We start from the raw sequence: 22,035 nt of genomic DNA on the forward strand, positions 1-22,035 counted from the left end.
TACCGGCTCCATGTTCCCACACCAACATGCATTCTTTATCCTTGTCAGATAGGCACGCAGCAGGAAGCTAATTCGTACATTTTCGATTACAATATTTATTATTTTATAAGCATTAAATTGTTAGATTAAAGGAGTAACTCTGGTGGGCCTAAAACGTTCTTTCTCACCTGAAGTTCAACTGTGGGAGAGAGTTGGAGCGCCAGAGCCCACTGTCTTCATAGGCCTGCAGTAATTTAACCTAATAATAGGCATACCATACCAAACCAAAGGTTTCTTAACTTTATTAGGGTAATAACAAAAGTAAGTCAAGTTATTGTTTGAAGGGAAAATATGAACAGGATATTATATTGCGGCATTAAATTACAATTTGCATCTCTTTGGCTTTTCCTTTTCATGGTTTGAGTGTGAGTAGGCCTATATCGGCCCTACCAGTAACAACATTACAACACAACATTACAGTTTTCCATTACAGTTTTCTTAATTTGGCCAAAGAAAATGACTCAAAATAATTAAACAAAACACTTGTTGCATATTTAAACTGAACTGCTTTAAACCTTCACAAAAGTTTAAGTTTTGAAAAGGCTTATATTGCAGCAATTACCAACAAAGGCTACCGTAGGCCTACCCAACAAATGACAGCCATTACCAACAAAGGCTACCGTAGGCCTACCCAACTAATGACAGCAATAGGCTAATGATATTTATTTTACAACATGCCCATTTTTTTTACTGATCTTATACTAAATATGGAGCACACAATGTAAAAGACAGTTCAAACTTAGTTTAGCCAATGAAAATGTCTCAACAAAATAAAAATAAACACTTTTTGCATATTTAAAGAATTGGTTTAGATTCTTAAATAGGCCTACAATAATAGTAATGACATACAACAATAACGATAAAACTAATAATAAATAAGAAAATAAATAAATACAATTTGAAAATTGCATCAAACCTGAATAGTGATTCGCACACGGTCCATTTGTCCACCCGCAGAGGACATTCCCCTTGTCGGCTTCACTATACACTTTCTCCTCTAACTCTCGTTAAAAAAAAGGCCTCCATTCACTTGCTCTCGTGCTCTCTCCTCAGCAGCAGCAGCAAGCAGCTTTAGCTGGACATAAGCTATAAGTTTTATTGAGTTGTAATTGGCTGACACAGATAACAAGCTTGCGGTTCTCGTCACCTCACACATTAAATTAACAGAGGACCGGTCCTATTGGGTCCAGTCGGTAAATCAATTTTAATTGCACATACCCAAGACCCATGACAATGACATCAGTCCCACCCAGACCCGTTACAAAAGTCACAATTTAGGATCCTGCTTGGGTCCCGGGTTGGATCTCAAAAATTTCAGGTCTGTTGGTGTCAATCTCGTTGAAAGGATTGGATCAAGGCGCAGCGTGCGTAGAGTTCCACATACTTTAATAAATCGGAACTCACCAAACAAAACAAACAAGCACAAACGAAATGTGACGTTCTGGACTGCGCACAGGCAGCCACTCAAACACAAGATCCCACAAAGCACAAAGGGGAAATGGCTGCTTAAATATGATCCCCAATCAGAGACAACGATAAACAGCTGCCTCTGATTTTGAACCATAACAGGCCAACATCGACATAAAATGCCTAGATGACTTACCCTAAATCACACCCCGACCTAACCAACATAGAGAATAAAAGCTCTCTATGGTCAGGGCGTGACAGTTGGACCTGTGAAGACCTCTAATACACAGTTAATATGTTAAAAGAAACAACATGCAAAGCTACATAAGACCACTTACCCTAATTGGCAACAGTAGTGTTCCGCTAGGTTGAAGATACCCAGGTTAGGACAAGAGGATTCTAATATCCCATAACTCTTTGGATGAATGCGGAAGAATTCTAAACAATGGGACCAGCGCCGGAGTGAAAATTACTGGAAGTGAATATTAGCATTCCAGAAAGTTCGCCATCAAAGTTGAAAATAAAACAGCCGTAGAGAATTTCCGCTTACTACTCGGAAAACGCATAACATACCGGTTTTACTGTCATTCTGTTAATTTAAAGGTTTTTCAAATGATGATGTTGTCATAGTAACATGTGTCCTTTAATCTAAATATCTTCATAATTAGGACCCTGAGGTTTTCCTGGTCGGGATACATAACTCCTGCAATTTTTTTTATTTGTTTTGGAATCTTTTGTGAGGTAAAATTAAGCAATACATTAATAATGCATGGAAAGTTAATGCTACTCTCCGTTATTAGTAGTAAACTTCAATAGGTTTTCCTGTCCATAGATTATACTGCACCTTATAACATGTCTGAAAAGTGAGATAGAATGCCTGTAAAGTCTGTCTGAGGGTTCAACTTGTTTTCAGTCATATAAAGGTGGCCACCTGATGGCTTAATGAGGTTTCAGGCCCTTTTTCACTAGTGAGGACACAGAGGCAGGAATTTACAAGAAGTCAAACAAGAGAATTTACCTATGACCCCTTTGACCCCGTTGATTCATCTGGGGAACCAATCATATGACCTCTTTCCTCAGACTGCAACGAAGAAACAGAATGTGTAAAATATACAACAACATTCCTTGCAAATCTCCCACTGACGTCAATGCATGATTTACATGCCCAAGTTAAGTTGAGATCCTTTCCCATCCTTATTGAAAGCAAACATTCCCCTTAAATGTAGCGTTTTGGTGATTGCCATTCTAGGCCCTTCTATTTCTATGCCCTTAGACCAGGGGTGTCAAACTCATTCCACGAAGGGCCTAATGTCTGCGGGTTTTAGACAACCAGATGAGGGGAGTTCCTTACTAATCAGTCACCATAATTTATCAATCAAGTACAAGGGAGGAGCCAAAACCCACAGATCCTCTGCCCCCCGTGGAAGAAAGTTTGACACGTGCCTTAGACACTGTGTTGAGCGATAAGCCTAGTGTTTGTGTGTGGGGATTCAGTAGACTCTCTCACTCTCTCTCTCTGTTATTGCTGGCTTTTTTTTGACAACGCCAACCACGTGTAGACAAGCCCACACACCCATGTGGTAATTAAGGCAGCAATGTGGACTCTTCTTCTATGACTGGCAGGTATTGTTATTGCAGTTTACCCTGTCGATGGTGTAACCACCACGACATTACCTCGGCTTTAATGATTAAAGACTAATAACCAAAAGTAGCAGGAGTTCCCACTTCCAAGTTAGATTGAAAATACCGTATCCCTGAAACTGGATGATAGCGTTTTCTGGCGACTCCACACAGGCTAAAGACCATAGACAGAGACCATAGGCTAAAACACGCTGGCCCCCTAGTGGAGCCCCTGCAGAAAAATGTGTGTGTGTGTGTTTGTGTGTGTGTGGTGTGAGTTTGTGTACTCGCATGTGTGTGAGTTGTCAGTGCAGCACACAGCCTTATGAGTTTTTATGGCCAGGAACAAAAAGTGTGTGTGTGTGTAGAGGTCCGTCTGGCTCCCATGGTCTCTCTATTTATCCCCTCCTCTCTCTCTCTCTCTCTCTCTCTCTCTATCTCACTTTATCCCCCCCTCTCTCTCCCTCTCTCTCCCTCTCTCTCTCTCTCTATCTATCTCACTTTATCCCCCCCTCTCTCTCCCTCTCCCTCTCTCTCTCTCTCTCTCTCTCTCTCTCTATCTATCTCACTTTATCCCCCCCCTCTGTCTCCCTCTCTCTCTCTCTCTCTCTCTTCTCTCTCCCCTCCTTCTTTACTTTCTCTCTGCTGACTCAAGCGCCATCTCCCTCTCGCTCATGCAATAGCAGTGTCTGTTACTGCAGATATACAGTACCAGTTAAAAGCTTGGACACACCTACTCATTCAAGGGTTTTTCTTTATTTTTACGATGTTCTACATTGTAGAATAAGTGAAGACATAAAAAAATTGAAATAACATATATGGAATCATGTAGTAACCAAAAACATGTTAAACACAATCAAAATATATGTATTATTTGAGATTCTTCAAAGTAGCCACCCTTTGCCTTGATGACAGCTTTGCACACTCTTGGCATTCTCTCAACCAGATTCATTAGGTAGACACCTGGAAGCATTTCAATTAACATGTGTGCCTTAATTTAAGTTAATTTGTGGAATTTCTTTCCTTCTTAAAGTAATGATGGACTGTTGTCTGTCTTTGTTATGGTGAGTGAATGAGGACCCAAAAGCGAACTAACTTAAACAGAGCTTCTTTAATAACCAAACATAGGTAGGCTCAGATAGACCGGCAGATTCCGACAGGACAGGACAAGGTTACAGCAAACATGACGACAGTCTGGTTCAGGCATGAATGACACAAACAAACAAGAATCCGACAAGGACAGGAGCAGAAACAGAGAGAGATATTGGGACCTAATCAGAGGGAAAAAAGGGAACAGGTGGGGAACGGGGTGAATGGGTAGTTAGAGGAGACAAGGGACAGCTGGGGGAAAGCGGGGGAGAAAAGGTAACCTAACACGACCAGCAGAGGGAGACAGGGTGAAGGGAAAGGACAGAGACAAGACAACATGACAGTACCCCCCCACTCACCGAGCGCCTCCTGGCGCACTCGAGGAGGAAACCTGGCGGCAACGGAGGAAATCATCAATCAGCGCACGGTCCAGCACGTCCCGAGAGGGAACCCAACTCCTCTCCTCAGGACCGTACCCCTCCCAGTCAACTAGGTACTGATGACCACGGCCCCGAGGACGCATGTCCAAGATTTTACGGACCCTGTAGATAGGTGCGCCCTCGACAAGGATGGGGGGGGGGGGGGGGAAGACGAGCGGGGGCGCGAAGAACGGGCTTAACACAGGAGACATGGAAGACCGGGTGGACGCGACGAAGATATCGCGGAAGAAGAAGTCGCACTGCGACAGGATTAATGACCTGAGAGATACGGAATGGACCAATGAACCGCGGGGTCAACTTGCGAGAAGCCGTCTTAAGGGGAAGGTTCTGAGTGGAGAGCCAAACTCTCTGACCGCGACAATATCTAGGGCTCTTAGTTCTACGCTTATTAGCAGCTCTCACAGTCTGCGCCCTATAACGGCAAAGTGCAGACCTGACCCTCTTCCAGGTGCGCTCGCAACGTTGGACAAAAGCCTGAGCGGAGGGGACGCTGGACTCGGCGAACTGAGATGAGAACAACGGAGGCTGGTACCCGAGGCTACTCTGAAAAGGAGATAGCCCGGTCGCAGACGAAGGAAGCGAGTTGTGGGCGTATTCTGCCCAGGGGAGCTGTTCTGACCAAGACGCAGGGTTGCGAAAAGAAAGACTGCGTAAGATGCGACCAATAGTCTGATTGGCCCGTTCTGCTTGACCGTTAGACTGGGGGTGAAAGCCGGAAGAGAGACTGACGGAAGCCCCAATCAAACGGCAAAACTCCCTCCAAAATTGAGACGTGAATTGCGGACCTCTGTCCGAAACGACGTCTGACGGAAGGCCATGAATTCTGAAAACATTCTCGATGATGATTTGTGCCGTCTCTTTAGCAGAAGGAAGCTTAGCAAGGGGAATGAAATGAGCCGCCTTAGAGAACCTATCGACAACCGTAAGAATAACAGTCTTCCCCGCTGACGAAGGCAGTCCGGTGACAAAATCTAAGGCGATGTGAGACCACGGTCGAGAGGGAATAGGAAGCGGCCTGAGACGGCCGGCAGGAGGAGAGTTACCGGACTTAGTCTGCGCGCAGACCGAACAAGCAGCCACGAAACGACGCGTGTCATGCTCCCGGGTGGGCCACCAGAAACGCTGGCGAATGGAAGCAAGCGTACCCCGAACGCCAGGGTGGCCGGCTAACTTGGCAGAGTGAGCCCACTGAAGAACGGCCAGACGAGTAGGAACGGGAACGAAAAGAAGGTTCCTAGGACAAGCGCGCGGCGACGGAGTTTGAGTGAGTGCTTGCTTTACCTGCCTCTCAATTCCCCAGACAGTCAACCCGACAACACGCCCCTCAGGGAGAATCCCCTCGGGGTCAGTGGAGGCTACTGAAGAACTGAAGAGACGAGACAAAGCATCAGGCTTGGTGTTCTTAGAGCCCGGACGATAAGAAATCACGAACTCGAAACGAGCGAAAAACAGCGCCCAACGCGCCTGACGCGCATTAAGTCGTTTGGCAGAACGGATGTACTCAAGGTTCCTATGGTCAGTCCAAACGACAAAAGGAACGGTCGCCCCCTCCAACCACTGTCGCCATTCGCCTAGGGCTAACCGGATGGCGAGCAGTTCGCGGTTACCCACATCATAGTTACGTTCCGACGGCGACAGGCGATGAGAAAAATACGCGCATGGGTGGACCTTGTCGTCAGAGAGGGAGCGCTGAGAAAGGATGGCTCCCACTCCCACCTCTGACGCGTCAACCTCGACAACGAACTGTCTAGAGACGTCAGGTGTAACAAGGATAGGAGCGGATGTAAAACGATTCTTGAGGAGATCAAAAGCTCCCTGGGCGGAAACGGACCACTTAAAGCACGTCTTGACAGAAGTAAGGGCTGTGAGAGGAGCTGCCACCTGACCGAAATTACGGATGAAACGACGATAGAAGTTCGCGAAGCCGAGAAAGCGCTGCAGCTCGACGCGTGACTTAGGGACGGGCCAATCAATGACAGCTTGGACCTTAGCGGGATCCATCTTAATGCCTTCAGCGGAAATAACAGAACCGAGAAATGTGACGGAGGAGGCATGAAAAGTGCACTTCTCAGCCTTCACAAAAAGACAATTCTCTAAAAGGCGCTGGAGGACACGTTGAACGTGCTGAACATGAATCTGGAGTGACGGTGAAAAAATCAGGATATCGTCAAGGTAAACGAAAACAAAGATGTTCAGCATGTCTCTCAGGACATCATTGACTAATGCCTGAAAGACAGCTGGAGCGTTAGCGAGGCCGAAAGGAAGAACCCGGTATTCAAAGTGCCCTAACGGAGTGTTAAACGCCGTCTTCCACTCGTCCCCCTCCCTGATGCGCACGAGATGGTAAGCGTTACGAAGGTCCAACTTAGTGAAAAACCTGGCTCCCTGCAGGATCTCGAAGGCTGAAGACATAAGAGGAAGCGGATAACGATTCTTCACTGTTATGTCATTCAGCCCTCGATAATCTATGCAGGGGCGCAGAGACCCGTCCTTCTTCTTGACAAAAAAAAACCCCGCTCCGGCGGGAGAGGAGGAGGGGACTATGGTACCGGCGTCAAGAGCTACAGACAAATAATCTTCGAGAGCCTTACGTTCGGGAGCCGACAGAGAGTATAGTCTACCCCGGGGGGGGGGGGTGGTTCCCGGAAGGAGATCAATACTACAATCATACGACCGGTGTGGAGGAAGAGAGGTGGCCCTGGACCGACTGAACACCGTGCGCAGATCGTGATATTCCTCCGGCACCCCTGTCAAATCACCAGGCTCCTCCTGTGAAGAAGAGACAGAGGAAACAGGAGGGATAGCAGACATTAAACATTTCACATGACAAGAGACGTTCCAGGAGAGGATAGAATTACTAGACCAATTAATGGAAGGATTATGACAAACTAGCCAGGGATGGCCCAAAACAACAGGTGTAAAAGGTGAACGAAAAATTAAAAAAGAAATGGTTTCACTATGATTACCAGAAACAGTGAGGGTTAAAGGTAGCGTCTCACGCTGAATCCTGGGGAGAGGACTACCATCCAGGGCGAACAAGGCCGTGGGCTCCTTTAACTGTCTGAGAGGAATGTCATGTTCCCGAGCCCAGGTCTCGTCCATAAAACAGCCCTCCGCCCCAGAGTCTATTAAGGCACTGCAGGAAGCTGACGAACCGGTCCAGCGTAGATGGACCGACAAGGTAGTGCAGGATCTTGAAGGAGAGACAGGAGTAGTAGCGCTCACCAGTAGCCCTCCGCTTACTGACGAGCTCTGGCCTTTTACTGGACATGAAGTGACAAAATGACCAGCGGAACCGCAATAGAGACAGAGGCGGTTGGTGATTCTCCGTTCCCTCTCCTCAGTCGAGATGCGGATACCTCCCAGCTGCATGGGCTCAGCACCCGAGCCGGCAGAGGAAGATGGTAGTGATGCGGAGAGGGAGGCGACGGAGAGCGCAAGCTCCTTTCCACGAGCTCGGTGACGAAGATCAACCCGTCGCTCAATGCGAATAGCGAGTTCAATCAAGGAATCCACGCTGGAAGGAACCTCCCGGGAGAGAATCTCATCCTTTACCTCTGCGCGGAAACCCTCCAGAAGACGAGCGAGCAAGGCCGGCTCGTTCCAGCCACTGGAGACAGCAAGAGTGCGAAACTCAATAGAGTAGTCTGTTATGGATCGATTGCCTTGACATAGGGAAGACAGGGCCCTGGAAGCCTCCTCCCCAAAAACAGATCGATCAAAAACCCGTATCATCTCCTCCTTAAAGTCTTGATACTGGTTAGTACACTCAGCCCTTGCCTCCCAGATTGCCGTGCCCCACTCACGAGCCCGTCCAATAAGGAGAGATATGACGTAGGCGACACGAGCAGTGCTCCTGGAGTAAGTGTTGGGCTGGAGAGAAAACACAATATCACACTGGGTGAGGAACGAGCGGCATTCAGTGGGCTCCCCAGAGTAACACGGCGGGTTATTGATTCTGGGCTCCGGAGATTCGAAAGCCCTGGAAGTGGCCGGTGGATCGAGGCGGAGATGGTGAACCTGTTCTGTGAGGTTGGAGACTTGGGTGGCCAGGGTCTCAACGGCATGTCGAGCAGCAGACAATTCCTGCTTGTGTCTGCCTAGCATCGCTCCCTGGATCTCGACGGCTGAGTGGAGAGGATCCGAAGTCGCTGGGTCCATTCTTGGTCGGATTCTTCTGTTATGGTGAGTGAATGAGGACCCAAAAGCGAACTAACTTAAACAGAGCTTCTTTAATAACCAAACATAGGTAGGCTCAGATAGACCGGCAGATTCCGACAGGACAGGACAAGGTTACAGCAAACATGACGACAGTCTGGTTCAGGCATGAATGACACAAACAAACAAGAATCCGACAAGGACAGGAGCAGAAACAGAGAGAGATATTGGGACCTAATCAGAGGGAAAAAAGGGAACAGGTGGGGAACGGGGTGAATGGGTAGTTAGAGGAGACAAGGGACAGCTGGGGGAAAGCGGGGGAGAAAAGGTAACCTAACACGACCAGCAGAGGGAGACAGGGTGAAGGGAAAGGACAGAGACAAGACAACATGACAGTCTTTGCTTATTTGAGCTGTTCTTGCCATAATATGGTATTTTACAAAATAGAGCTGCCTTCTGTATACCAACCCTACCTTGTCACAACACAACTGATTGGCTCAAACGCGTTAACTCTTTATGGATAGGGGACAGTATTCGGAAATTCGGATGAATGATGTGCCCAAAGTAAACTGCCTGTTACTCAGGCCCAGAAGCTATGATATGCATATAATTGGTAGTATTGGATAGAAAACAAATTTCTAAAACTGTTAAAATGATGTCTGTGAGTATAACAGAACTGATATGGCAGGCGAAAACCTGAGGAGAATCCATTCAGATTTCTTTTTTGAGGTCACCGCCCATTGAAATGGCTGTCTATGGGAAAATCAAAGGAATACCTCCCAGATTGCAGTTCCTAGGGCTTCCACTAGATGTCAACAGTCAAGTGGCTCTCATTTTGACTGTAGTATTGTGGCACGCGTGGATGAGGGAGCGCACTTTGTTATTTATCTCCGGTAATGAACATACTATTCTCTGTCCTAAATTTTATTGTTTATTTACATATTAGGGTACCTGAGGATTTATTAGAAACGTTGTTTGACTTGTTTGGATAAAGTTTATTGGTAACTTTTGGGATTCCTTTGTATGCATTTTGAACGAGGGAAACAGATGGATTACTGAATCAAGCGCGCCAACTAAACTGACTTTTGGGGATATAAAGAAGGACTTTATCAAACAAAACGACTATTTGTTATGTAGGTGGGACCCTTGGGATTGCAAACAGAGGAAGATCTTCAAAGGTAAGTGATTTATTTTATCGCTATTACTGACGCCTCTGCTTGTTTGGATAATGTTTTTAATGCTTTTGTACGCGGGGTGCTGTCCTCAGATAATCGCATGGTATGCTTTCGCCGTAAAGCCTTTTTGAAATCTGACAAAGCGGCTGGATTAACAAGAAGTTAAGCTTTTAAATTATGTAAGACACCAGTATATTCATGAATGTTTAATATTACAAATGTTGTATTTTGAATTTCGCACTCTAAAATTTCACCGGATGTTGTCGAGATGGGGCGCTAGCACCCCACCTATCCCAAAGAGGTTTTAAGATATGAAGGTAAGTCAATGCGGAAAACTTTCAGAAGTTTCTTCAAGTACATTTGCAAAAACTATCAAGCGCAATGATGAAACTGGCTCTCATGAGGACCACCACAGGAAGGAAGACCCAGAGTTACCTCTGTTGCAGAGGATAAATTCATTAGAGTTACCCGCCTCAGAAATTTGCTACTAACTGTACCTCCAATTGCAGCCCAAATAGATGCTTCACAGAGTTCAAGTAACATACACATCTCAACATCAACTGTTCAAATGAGACTGCGTCAGGCCTTCATGGTCGAATTACTGCTAAGAAACCACTGCTAAAGGACACCAATAATCAGAAGAGACTTGCTTGGACCAAGAAACACGAGCAATGGACATTAGACCGGTGGAAATCTGTCCTTTGGTCTGATGAGTCCAAATTTGAGATTTTTTGTTCCAACTGCCATGTCTTTGTGAGATGCAGAGTAGGTGAACGGATGATCTCAGCATTTGTGGATCCCACCATGAAGCATGAAGGAGGAGGTGTGATGATGTGGTGGTGCTTTGCTGGTGAATTCAAGGCACAGTTAACCAGCATGGCTACCACAGCAGTATGCAGCGAAATGCCATATCATCTGGTTTGGACTATCAGTTGTTTTTCAACAGGACAATGACCCAACACCTCCAGATTGTTAAAGGACTATTTGGCCAAGGAGAGTGATGGAGTGCTGCATCAGATGACCTGGCCTCCACAATCACCCGACCTCAACCCAATTGAGATGTTTTGGGATGAGTTGGACCACAGAGTGAAAGAAAAGCAGCCAACAAGTGATCAGCAAATGTGGGATCTCCTTCAAGTCTGTTGGAAAAGCATTCCAGGTGACAACCTCATGAAGCTGGTTGAGAGAATGCCAAGAGTGTGCAAAGCTGTCATCAAGGCAAAGGGTGACTACTTTGAAGAATCTCAAATCTAAAATCTATTTGGATTTGTTTTACACTTTTTGGATTATTACATGATTCCACATGTGTTATTTCATCGTTTTGATGTCTTCACTATTATTCTAAATAGTACAAATAAAGAAAAACCCTTCAATGAGTAGATATGTCCAAACTTTTGACTGGTACTGTATACCAAAATGTGTGTGTGTGTGTGTGTGTGTGTGTGTGTGTGTGGAGTAGGAGGGAGGAGTACCGCTTTGACCACCACTTCCATTTATCCAATTACTGTCTATGAGAGAGGCGGGACATTAAACACACCCAGTGTCAATCAAAACCTTGAAACTAACATCCCTTTTAATTCTTAAAACTTTAAGCCATGTGTCAAACTCACTCATTCCAAACTCATTAATTAATGTCACTAATTAGTAAAGACCTCCCCTCGCATGGTTGTCTGGGTCTTCATTTGAAAGGAAAAACCAAAAACCTGCGGACACTCGGCCCTCCATGGAATACGTTTGACACATCTGCTTTAAGCCATTGTGTATCAGTGTTCAGTGAACACATAGCTATGACACGTGTTGATGTTGTCATTTCAAGATGTTGTTCATTGGTCATTAAAGAGATATTTCATAAATATAACGCCTTATTCAAAGCCTTATAAGGATGAACACTCATTCCTCCTACCACATTGAGCCTCCAAGCATCACATTGACAGAGGAAGTATGGCGTCTCTGTCTGTCTGTCTGTCTGTCTGTCTGTCTGTCTGTCTGTCTGTCTGTCTGTCTGTCTGTCTGTCTGTCTGTCTGTCTGTCTGTCTGTCTGTCTGTCTGTCTGTCTGTCTGTCTGCCTGCCTGTCTGTCTGTCTGCCTGCCTGTCTGTCTGTCTGCCTGCCTGTCTGTCTGTCTGTCTGTCTGTCTGTCTGTCTGACTTATCTCCAAGGGTGCGGTTTAATATCCTGTTTTGTTCCTTCTCTCCTTCATTCTCTCTCTCTTCCCTCATGCAATTTTCTCTTCGTTCAGCTGGATTCCTGTTCAGCCTATTTGTGGTCAATGAGTCTCTATACTGACATCATAGTCACTTTCTTCTATATATCTTCAACTTTATTTCAACAGTCCCCCATAGATTATGTATATATTTACTAGCAACGCACTGGGCACACTGGTTGAATCAACGTTGTTTCCACTTAATATCAATGAAATTACATTGAACCAATGTGGAATAGAGGTTGAATGTACGTTTTACTGCTAGAGTGGCTGAATAACTATGTTGTTGCTTGTCAATAGAGTTGCAGTCTGCACCAAATACATCTACACTAGGCTATGAATTTATGGATAGAGTATCAGAAAACAGAGCATTGCCTGATTCGTCACACTACTACATCATGTCCAGTGGTTTGTGAAATATTCTTGGCCTTGTTGTACTGCACTGTAATGATGAATCACATGATCTAGGATCAGCCGTATTGAGTGATTTAAACAATCAAACGTCATATGTTTCAGTTCTCACTCCAGCTGCATTGATCTTTGTCATGGATTTGTATTCCCTTTTCTTTCCCCAAATGTCTTATTGCAACGTCACCATTCTGTCAACGTTCATCCATACTGAGCCTTAGTGCAGGAAAGGGTGGGTAAAACAGAGATGAATTATACTTGTATATATTTTTCAAACATCTTTGAACCTCTCTTAACCAAGGCAATTTAATCAACCAAATACATATTCAATCCAAGATTAAATCAAAACCACCAAAGACACTAAAGAATATAACGTCCCAAACATGCTCCAAAGCCTCTCTAGCTCCTTCCAGCTCAGGTGCAGTCTGAGATTGATGGTGTTACGGTTTAGGCCGGGACAACAAACACAAAGACCCACCACAGCTCTATTTGTTGTGTCTAACAGAAAGAAAATGTCTGACAGCCAGGGCAAAGTGAGGCTAAAGTGTATGATCGAACAGACGGACAGATAGATATATGGAAGAACAGACAAATAGCCTATATTGATGGACGGACAGTCGGACTGACCGACAGACATACATACAGGTAGACTGGCAGACAAAAAGACCCAGACAGAAGGACATATGGGAAGACAGATGGACAGAGAGACAGAAATAGACTGGAAAAATGAACAGATGGACAGGTAAGGAGAGGTAGAACAAACAGACAGGCGGACAGATGGAGAGACAGACAGTCAGAAATAGACTGACACACGAACGGATGACCGACCAGATGGATAGATCCGAAGATATTTGACCAATAGTAGGAAATACAGAAAGACAGACAGACAGATAGACAGACAGCGAGGGCAGACAGACAGAGAGAGAGGGCAGGCAGACAGACATACATACATACATACGTACAGACAGACAGACAGACAGACAGGGCAGACAGGCAGAGAGAGAGGGCAGACAGGCAGAGAGATAGTTATTCTGAGATGCCAGCCTGCACCTTTCACTACTAATCTCACGTGGTGATACGGCTGTCAGTCAAACAGAGAACCACTGAGAGGTACACAAATAAGCAGCCCTTCAGAAAACAGCCTTTTACCGCTGTGCTCATGTCACAACAAGTCATGAGGGAAGCTAGAGGCTGCTAACATTATGGGTCAAATTCTATAAAAACATACAAGTGTAAATACGTGCTCACACACACACACAAACACACCTGCCAGCCTGACACGTGTCATCTAAGATATATGATCTAAGAGGGAGGCAGAGAGAGGGAAAGACAGAGATGGATTGGGGAAAGAAGGGAGAGGGAAATGGGAGGAGACAAATAGGGAGAGAGAGAGAGAGAGAGAGAGAGGGGAAGAGAAAGGAAGAAAAAGAGAGAGAGAGAGACAAAAAGAGGGAAGAGGGAAGGGGGAAGTAGCGTCAGGTAGACAGTGCTGTGAGAGCGGAGGTCCTGCTGGACCGTAGGGAGGTGCTGGTGAACCCCAGGCCTGCCAAAAGTGTCTCTCCTCCGTGCACAGAAGTCTGGAACTATCCTGCCTTTCACTCTCCTTCCCTCGCTCATCTCCCCCCCCTCCTCCTCCTCCTCTTTCACAGGCCTTATGGGTGCACTGCCACGTAGCTGAGCAATGTTATGAGAGAGAGAGAGAGAGAGAGAGAGAGAGAGAGAGAGAGAGAGAGAGAAATTGAGAGAAAGAGAGAGAGAGAGAGAGAGAGAGAGAGAGAGAGAGAGAGAGAGAGAGAAATTGAGAGAAAGAGAGAGAGCACCAATCACCTCACTTCCCTCTCCAGATTAGATTCTGTGTATCATCTTTCTCTCTGCTGTTCAGCCCTTCTTTTACCCTCCATTATTTCTCCTGGTGTAAATACTCTCACTGTATTGACAAGGAGGATCACAAGCTGTCACTACTCTGTGAAAGTCTATAATGTCCCGTGTAGCTCAGTTTGCAGAGCATGGCACTTGCAAAGCCAGGGTTGTGGCTTTGATTCCTGAGGGGGACCACTATGAAAATGTATGGATTTAATACTGTAAGTTTCTCTGGATAAGAGAGATGACTAAAATGCAAATGGTAGCTGACTCAGTATGTGTATGAGAAGGAGAGAAACCATGCAGGTGTGAGTTCAAGTGACTTTTTTTCAGCCAAAAATAAACTTCCTTGAATTTTAATTGCAGCAATTTTATTTTTGGCTACTGAAGCAGGGCCAAATCTGCCTCTGAATGTTCTGTTCATCATAAATGTATTCATTGCATAGCTTGGGTTTTACCTGTTACTTCATTCTCTTTCCCTCTATATATTACTGACATCTAGTGGCCAAACATCCAAACACATTCCCCAGATCTGTGCCTCGACACAATCCTGTCTCAGAGGTCATGGCTTGGATTTTGCTCTGACATGCACTGTCAACTGTGGACCTTATACAGACAGGTGTGGGAATTTCCAAATAATTTCCAATCAACTGATTTTACCACATGTGGACTCCAATCAAGTCGTGGAAACATCTCAAGGATGATCAATGGAAACAGGATGCACTGAGCTCAATTTCGAGTCTCATAGCAAAGGGTCTGAATTCTGTATTTTATTTGTAATAAATTTGCAAAAATGTCTAAAAACCCGTTTTCACTCTGTTTTATGGGGTGTTTGTTGAGATTGTTGAGGAAAATAATTGAATCAATTTTAGAATAAGGCTTTAATGTAACAAAATGTGGAAAAGGTCAAGGGGTCTGAATACATTCCCGAATGCACAGTATCAACATCCAATCATGGATACATTTGCAATGTACAGCAGTTATCCATTATTGCTACAGGGTAAAACATTATCTAATCAAGAAACTCTGATTTGAATGTTATTCATCCAGGAAGTTTGATCATTTTGGTGCAGTTAATCACCAGACATGGCTGTATACATATTTTATATAAAAAAACATCTCTTATTAACTTGTTTACAGGAAGCAGAGAGAACACTTTAGAATGGAAACATTTGGACTGCAGAGGCCATTATGAGGCATGAAAAAAACAAGTGGTGCCCTAAAATCATGTTTCTATCCAACAATAACCAGCAGCCAAGCCAAGGATTTGGTGTACAGCACGGCCAAGCTCTTACCCAGAAAATAAACTTGCCTTCAGATTAACACATTTTGGCTTAAATAACGATAGGCAATCAAATATTACCCCAGCCCTCTTATGAAAAGTATCTGGAGGTGGTTCTGGAAATGAATAAAGGGCTTTTGGAGAACAATTTTGCAGCAGGCAGACATTTTTCCTAGACTGTGCTATTGTTTCTTGCCCATATTAGGCCAACGTGAGTTGAAATGGAGTTGCTTTTGTTAATAAGGCTTTGCCATTTACTCGCCAATTCACACTCTTCCAGAAAAGAGAGTCATCCAGACCACTAATGGCACTTTAATTTAAATTACATGACAACATTAAATAGAAACACATTTAGCTAACAATTGCTCCAATGATAAGATTGCTAAGACACAGCTGACAGTCACAAAGTTGAAGTCATAAGTTTACATACACTTAGGTTGGAGTCGTTTTCAACCACTCCACACATTTTTTGTTAACAAACTATAGTTTTGGCAAGTCGGTTAGGACATCTACTTTGTGCATGACACAAGTAATTTTTCCAACATTTGTTTACAGATAGATTATTTCACCTATAATTCACAGTATCGCAATTCCAGTGGGTCAGAGGTTTAAAAAAAAACTAATTTGACTGTGCCTTTAAACAGCTTGGAAAATTCCAGAAAAATATGTCATGGCTTTAGAGGCTTTGGATAGGCTAGTTGACATCATTTGAGTCAATTGGAGGTGTACCTGGGGATATATTTCAAGGCCTACCTTCAAACTCAGTGCCTCTTTGCTTGACATTATGGGAAAATCAAAAGAAATCAGCCAAGACCTCAGAAAAATAATTGTAGACCTCAAGTCTGGTTCATCCTTGGGAGTAATTTCCAAACGCCTGAAGATAACACGTTCATCTGTACAAACAATAGTACGCAAGTAGAAACACCATGGGACCACGCAGCCGTCATACCGCTCAGGAAGGAGACACGTTCTGTCTCCTAGAGGTGAACGTATTTTGGTGCGAAAATTGCAAATCAATCCCAAAACAACACCAAAGGACCTTGTTAAGATGCTGGGGGAAACAGGTACAAAAGTATCTATAGCCACAGTAAAACGAGTCCTATATCGACATAACCTGAAATAACCTGCTCAGCAAGGAAGAAGCCACTGCTCCAAAACTGCCATAAAAACACCAGACTACTGCACATGGGGACAAAGATCATACTTTTTGGAGAAATGTCCTTTGGTTTGATGAAACAAAAATAGAACTGTTTGGCCGCAATGACCATCGTTATGTTTGGAGGAAAAAGGGGGAGGCTTGCAAGCCGAAGAACACCATCCCTACCGTGAAGCACGGGGGTGGCAGCAAGGAAATTATGTGGATATATTGAAGCAACATCTCAAGATATCGGTCAGGAGGTTAAAGCTTGGTCGCTAATGGGTCTTCCAAATGGACAATGACCCCAAGCACAATCCCAAAGCCCTGACCTCAATCCCATAGAAAATTTGTCAGATGAACTGAAAGGAGCAAGGAGGCATACCTGATTCAGTTGCACCAGCTCTGTCAGGAGGAATGGGCCAAAATTCACCCAATTTATTGTGGGAAGCTTGTGGAAGGCTACCCAAAACGTTTGACCCAAGTTAAACAATTTAAAGGCAATGCTACCAAATACTAATTGAGTGTGCTGTATGTAAACTTCTGATCCACTGGGAATGTGATGAAAGAAATAAAAGCTGAAATAAATCATTCTCTCTACTATTATTCTGATTTCACATTCTTTTGACTTCAACTGTACGTGGCATCATTGACCTTTAAGTAGGCCATAGTCTTTCAACACAGACTTCATGGAAGCGGTTCCAGTAAGTATTTTCTCTGAACACCATGGCTTCCATCAATCACAGCTTTACCCAAGCGACGACATACAGTACAGTATAGCTATCCACATTGAGATCCAAGTTCACTCAACTGGCCATCTTGCATTGTTACCTTGTAATGTTGAATCAAAATCAGCTCCCGACATGATGTTTGTTTCTCTGTGTATTGCAGAACATTTTACCGCCATTTTAGAGCCCAACGGACTTTCAGGTTGAACAGAAAAAACACAGCAATTGGTTTCAGTTGTGGGATTGTTTATAATCTATGCTTGCAGTTTGACTGTCCTGCAGGATTCTATAGACTGCAGCTCAGTAGAAGTGTACCACCTGGAAGCCTCTGAGGCAGTGGAAGGCTTTTGCGTCCAGGTGGCCCAGGTCTATGAGGTTGTGCTCCAGCTGCACTAGCACCAGGCTGCTGAGGCCGGGGTCTGAACCCCCCCAGCAGAAGGCGTCGCGGGGCACTGAGTTTATCTTGTTGTGTGTGAGTGCCACTGAGTGTAGCCCCCGGGGCAGCTGCCTGGGCACCTGGCTCAGGGCGTTGTGACACAGGTCCAGTTGGTGCAGAACAGGCAGCGCCCTGAAAGCCCCCGAGGCCACCCTGGCTATCTTGTTACTGGCCAGGCCCAGGTGCTCCAGGTGGGGGAGGTGGAGGAAGGAGGCTTTGCCCACGGAGGAGATGAGGTTGCCCTCCAGGTTGAGGGTTTTGAGGGAAGAGGGGAGATGGCGGGGTACCTTCTTGAGCTGGTTGCCCTCTAAGTTGAGGCTCTCCAGGTGGGTGGCGTTGACGAGGGACTCCCTGAGCAGGCCATGGTTGGTTAGCCGGTTAGCGCTCAAATCCAAAATCACCAGCTCTGAGGTGCCCATGAAGGCCTCCCCTGGGAACTTCTGGATAAGGTTGCCACGGAGGTACAACTCCCTGATAGATAGCGGTAAGCCCAGAGGCACCGAGGCCAGCCGGTTGCGGTCCAGGCTGAGGGTACGCAGGCTGCCCAGAGGTGAGAGCACACTGGCGGGGAGAGTGTCGTTCCCATTCCCCAGGCTGTTGTTGCTGAGGCTGAGGACCAGCAGGCCAGGGCAGTGGGCCCAGGCTCCCTCCGACATCACGTTCAGCTGGTTGTTATCCAGACGCAGCTCTTCCAGGGAGGCGGGCAGGTCTGTGGGCACGCTCTCCAGTAGGTTCCGGTCCAGGTAGAGCCGCCTCAGGGCTGGGATGCCCTCGAAGGCCCCCTCGATGGAGCCGTCTGTCAGCCGGTTGTTGCTGAGCACCAGGAACTCCATGGACAGGTACTCATTGAGCAGGTCCAGCTGAATGCTGTCGATGCGGTTGTTCATCAGGAGGATGTAGCGGGAGTTATAAGGGATGCCGTACGGAACCTTCTCCACCCCCTTGTCGGAACACTGGACCACTCTGGGAAATAGGGCAATAGAAAACATTGGAGTAATGAATGTGGACCTGTAAAGATGCATACATTATGCACGCAACAAACATTACTGTACAAAATGGTTTGGGTGATTAAATAAGACTGTGACAATATGGAAATAGCATAATGATAAAATATAATTTATTACAAATGGGCAATAGTAAGCCTGATTTAGTCCGAGAACATCTCACCGTCCATAGCAGGCACACTCCGGGGGACAGTAGCTGTCTTTGAAGTAGGGGAAGTATGCCGGATTTGTGCCCTCCTTCTTTTCCTGTTTTGTCTCTTTGGTTTTGTTGTCCTTTTTCAGAGGTTTACCTTTCCTCTCATTTATTTTGTCTTTCTTTTGATGTTTCACTGTCTTTGTCTTGATACTCTTGGTAGTCTGTGTCAGCTTCATTGTGTGTTTTGGCACTGCTAGTTTGGCTGTAGGTTTTGTCTGTTGTGTTTTGGGTGAAGGTTTTGTCTGTTGTGTTCTGGGTGTAAGTTTTGTCAGTTGTGTTTCAGGTGTAGGCTTTGTCAGTTGTGTTTCAGGTGTAGGCTTTGTCAGTTGTGTTTCGGGTGTAGGTTTTGTCTGTTGTGTTTTGGGTGTATGGTTTGTCTGTTGTGTTTTTGGTGTGGAGTTTGTGTGTAGTGTTTTGGGTATAGGCTTTGAGTCTAGTGTTTTGGGTGTAGGGTTTGTCTGTACTGTCACTGTTGGTTTTGTCATCTCTTTTGGTTTGGCTGTAGGTTGCAGTTCCTTGGCTGTGGGTTTTGCCTGTTGTGTTTTGGGTGTATGGTTTGTCTGTTGTGTTTTGGGTGTGGAGTTTGTCTGTACCGTCAATTTGGGTTTGGCTGTTGGTTTTGTCATCTCTTTTGGTTTGGCTGTAGGTTGCAGTTCCTTGGCTGTGGGTTTTGCTTGTTTTGGTTTGTCTGTAGACTTCAGCTGCTTGAATGTATTTTCTGTCTCTTTGAGAAAGACAATGCTGTTCCTCTCAGTCTGATTGTCATTGACTGAAACCTTGACAATTGGGCCAACTTTGACCTCCATTGCCTGCGAAACAAAACTCTCCCACTCACTGAGGCTGTCAGTCACACTCTGAACCATAATGAGCTCACTGTCCGCCAATGAGATGGCCTCCTCTGCCTCTGGAGCCGGGTCTTGGATATGACTGGCAGGTTGAGCGAGAGCATGAGTGGCAGACTCTGGAACTTGAGAGGAGGTAGAGGGTGTAACTGGGGGAGGGTCATGTTGAGTGGCAGGTGGAGGAGTGACATCATAAAGTAGAACAGGCATAGCTGCAGGGGGAGGGGACATGGGTTTGTTGATAGCTTGATTGACAGGTTGAGTGTCTGTTACTTTTTCTACAGGAGAGGAGGAAGTGCTGGTTGGAGGGGGGAGGTCTATGTGTGTAACAACTAAGTAGTCTCTCTCGCCTTGATCTACACTGGGTTCTTTAACTTCCCCAACTCTCCGGTCTTCTTCTAGTTTCTCCTCTCCTCCATCTGCTCTCTTTTCCTTAACACCTCTCTCCTCATCATCTGATCTAATCCCTTCTTCATGTCTCCCTTCTCCATTATCTCTTCTCTCCTCCTCTTCATGTTCCTCATCAGCTTCTATCTCCCCATTTTCAAATCTCTTCTTCTCTCTGTAATCAAGCCCTCCAACCAGCTTTCTCTCTTCCTCCATCCCTCGCTCTTCCTCATGGTCCTCCTGCTCTGCTGCCTCCTTCTCCTCCTCTATTCTCCACTTCTCAGAGTCCGTCTCTAGAGTTAGTCCTTCCTCGCTCCTCCCCTCTTCCTCCCTCCCCTCTTCAGGGTGGGTTGCAGTGAGTTCTTCACCCTCCTCTTCGTCTGCTGTTGTGGTCTCCCTCAATCTCTCAGGTCTCCAGTCTGACCAGGGATCTGTTTCTCTGACCGAGTCTTCTATGAGGATCATTTCCACTCCTAGACACACCCAGCAGTATCTTAGTATTGACACTAAAGATTAGGCATCGCTACAAAATGACAGACAATGTGGGCCATATTGACAGAGATTTTACAAAGTTTGCAGTTGTTTTTTCATAAAATAATAGAAGTATAATAAAATAAAACCACTTCTTACAGTACTTTAAATTAATTACCAAAATTTGGCAAATGGCTCCGGTTCTATTCAACCCTGTGACTAGGTTGCCTGAATAAGTCTGGGATATGTTAACAGACTTGGTTCGTTTGAAAAAAACATTATTCCTATGCAGTGTGGAAACATCTGAATTCAAGTGTACTTAGGTTCCTTTGCTGCACACATACATACATATGATGCATTTTCCAAACTGATCAGACAATTAGGAGGATCAGAAAATCAAGCTATTGTAAATTAGAAGTTGTTGAATTAGTTATTCAAGTTTGTGAATGTAAAATCAGTGTGTAGATCCTGTGGATGATGAAAGTTCATAAGCACTTACTGGGCTGAAGTACAAATGATTGAAGAGGAACTATCAGGAGCCAGAGTAGCAGAGTGAGTTCTTCCATGGTCTTCTATCTAAAAGACAAGAACCTTAGTCCAACAACCTAAGAGGCAGTATCATGTATAACAACAACAGTTTCTAATTGAGTCTCTTCCTATCTTTATCAAAAGCAAAAAAATACTATCTGAAATGAACTTTCTAGATCTTCCCACTAGCATGAGTGAGTTTAAAAAAAAAAAAATGAATGGGCATAATCTTTTCTCTCTAGAATGTATTGCAAGAGCAAACAGTAACTACCGTTACTACCGCTAAGGTAGGTGTCCACTAAATGTTCAACAGATCTAGAGTAATAGAGCAGGTAGTGTCTGAAGTTCTATCTATTAGATGTATGGGTGTCAGTCTTGCTTACCTGCTGTGCCCTTAGACGTCAGAGCCAATATCATGCATCTGTGTATGTTGTCCTGTGGGAGTCATACCAAACTCTCTCAATGCAAGGAGAAACGCTGCTGAACCAAGCAGTCCTCTAGGAATGAGGACCCCCAAATAGTATGACACACACACACACACACACACACGCACACGCACACACACCCTGACTAAACTGGGGGCTAACGGTTGACTTTAATGACCTATTTAAGAGTCCCCTCTCTGTGG

At 45.2% G+C, this 22,035-nt stretch overlaps 1 protein-coding gene across 1 annotated transcript; it reads right to left on the reverse strand.

The window, feature by feature from the left end:
* Positions 1 to 15,102: 15,102 nt before the first annotated feature.
* LOC110490858 (uncharacterized) lies at positions 15,103 to 21,589 on the reverse strand. The gene is made up of 3 exons (XM_021564288.3): positions 21,379 to 21,589; positions 19,147 to 20,881; positions 15,103 to 18,942 (listed from the first exon to the last, which is right to left on the reverse strand). The coding sequence occupies exons 1-3, from the start codon at positions 21,443 to 21,445 to the stop codon at positions 17,844 to 17,846; spliced, it is 2,901 nt and encodes a 966-aa protein (XP_021419963.3). The 5' UTR covers positions 21,446 to 21,589; the 3' UTR covers positions 15,103 to 17,843.
* Positions 21,590 to 22,035: the final 446 nt, after the last annotated feature.

Source organism: Oncorhynchus mykiss, chromosome 15 (genome assembly GCF_057628025.1).
Source record: "Oncorhynchus mykiss isolate SJ-2025 chromosome 15, ASM5762802v1, whole genome shotgun sequence".
Classification (NCBI taxonomy): domain Eukaryota; kingdom Metazoa; phylum Chordata; class Actinopteri; order Salmoniformes; family Salmonidae; genus Oncorhynchus; species Oncorhynchus mykiss.

Excerpts from the sequence above, each read along its gene's own strand:
- LOC110490858 (XM_021564288.3), bottom strand. The coding sequence starts at position 21,445 with ATGGAAGAACTCACTCTGCTACTCTGGCTCCTGATAGTTCCTCTTCAA. Across the intron at positions 20,882-21,378 it reads ATCATTTGTACTTCAGCCCA|GAGTGGAAATGATCCTCATA; the intron begins GTAAGTGCTTAT and ends GGGTGTGTCTAG. Across the intron at positions 18,943-19,146 it reads GAGTGTGCCTGCTATGGACG|AGTGGTCCAGTGTTCCGACA; the intron begins GTGAGATGTTCT and ends CCTATTTCCCAG.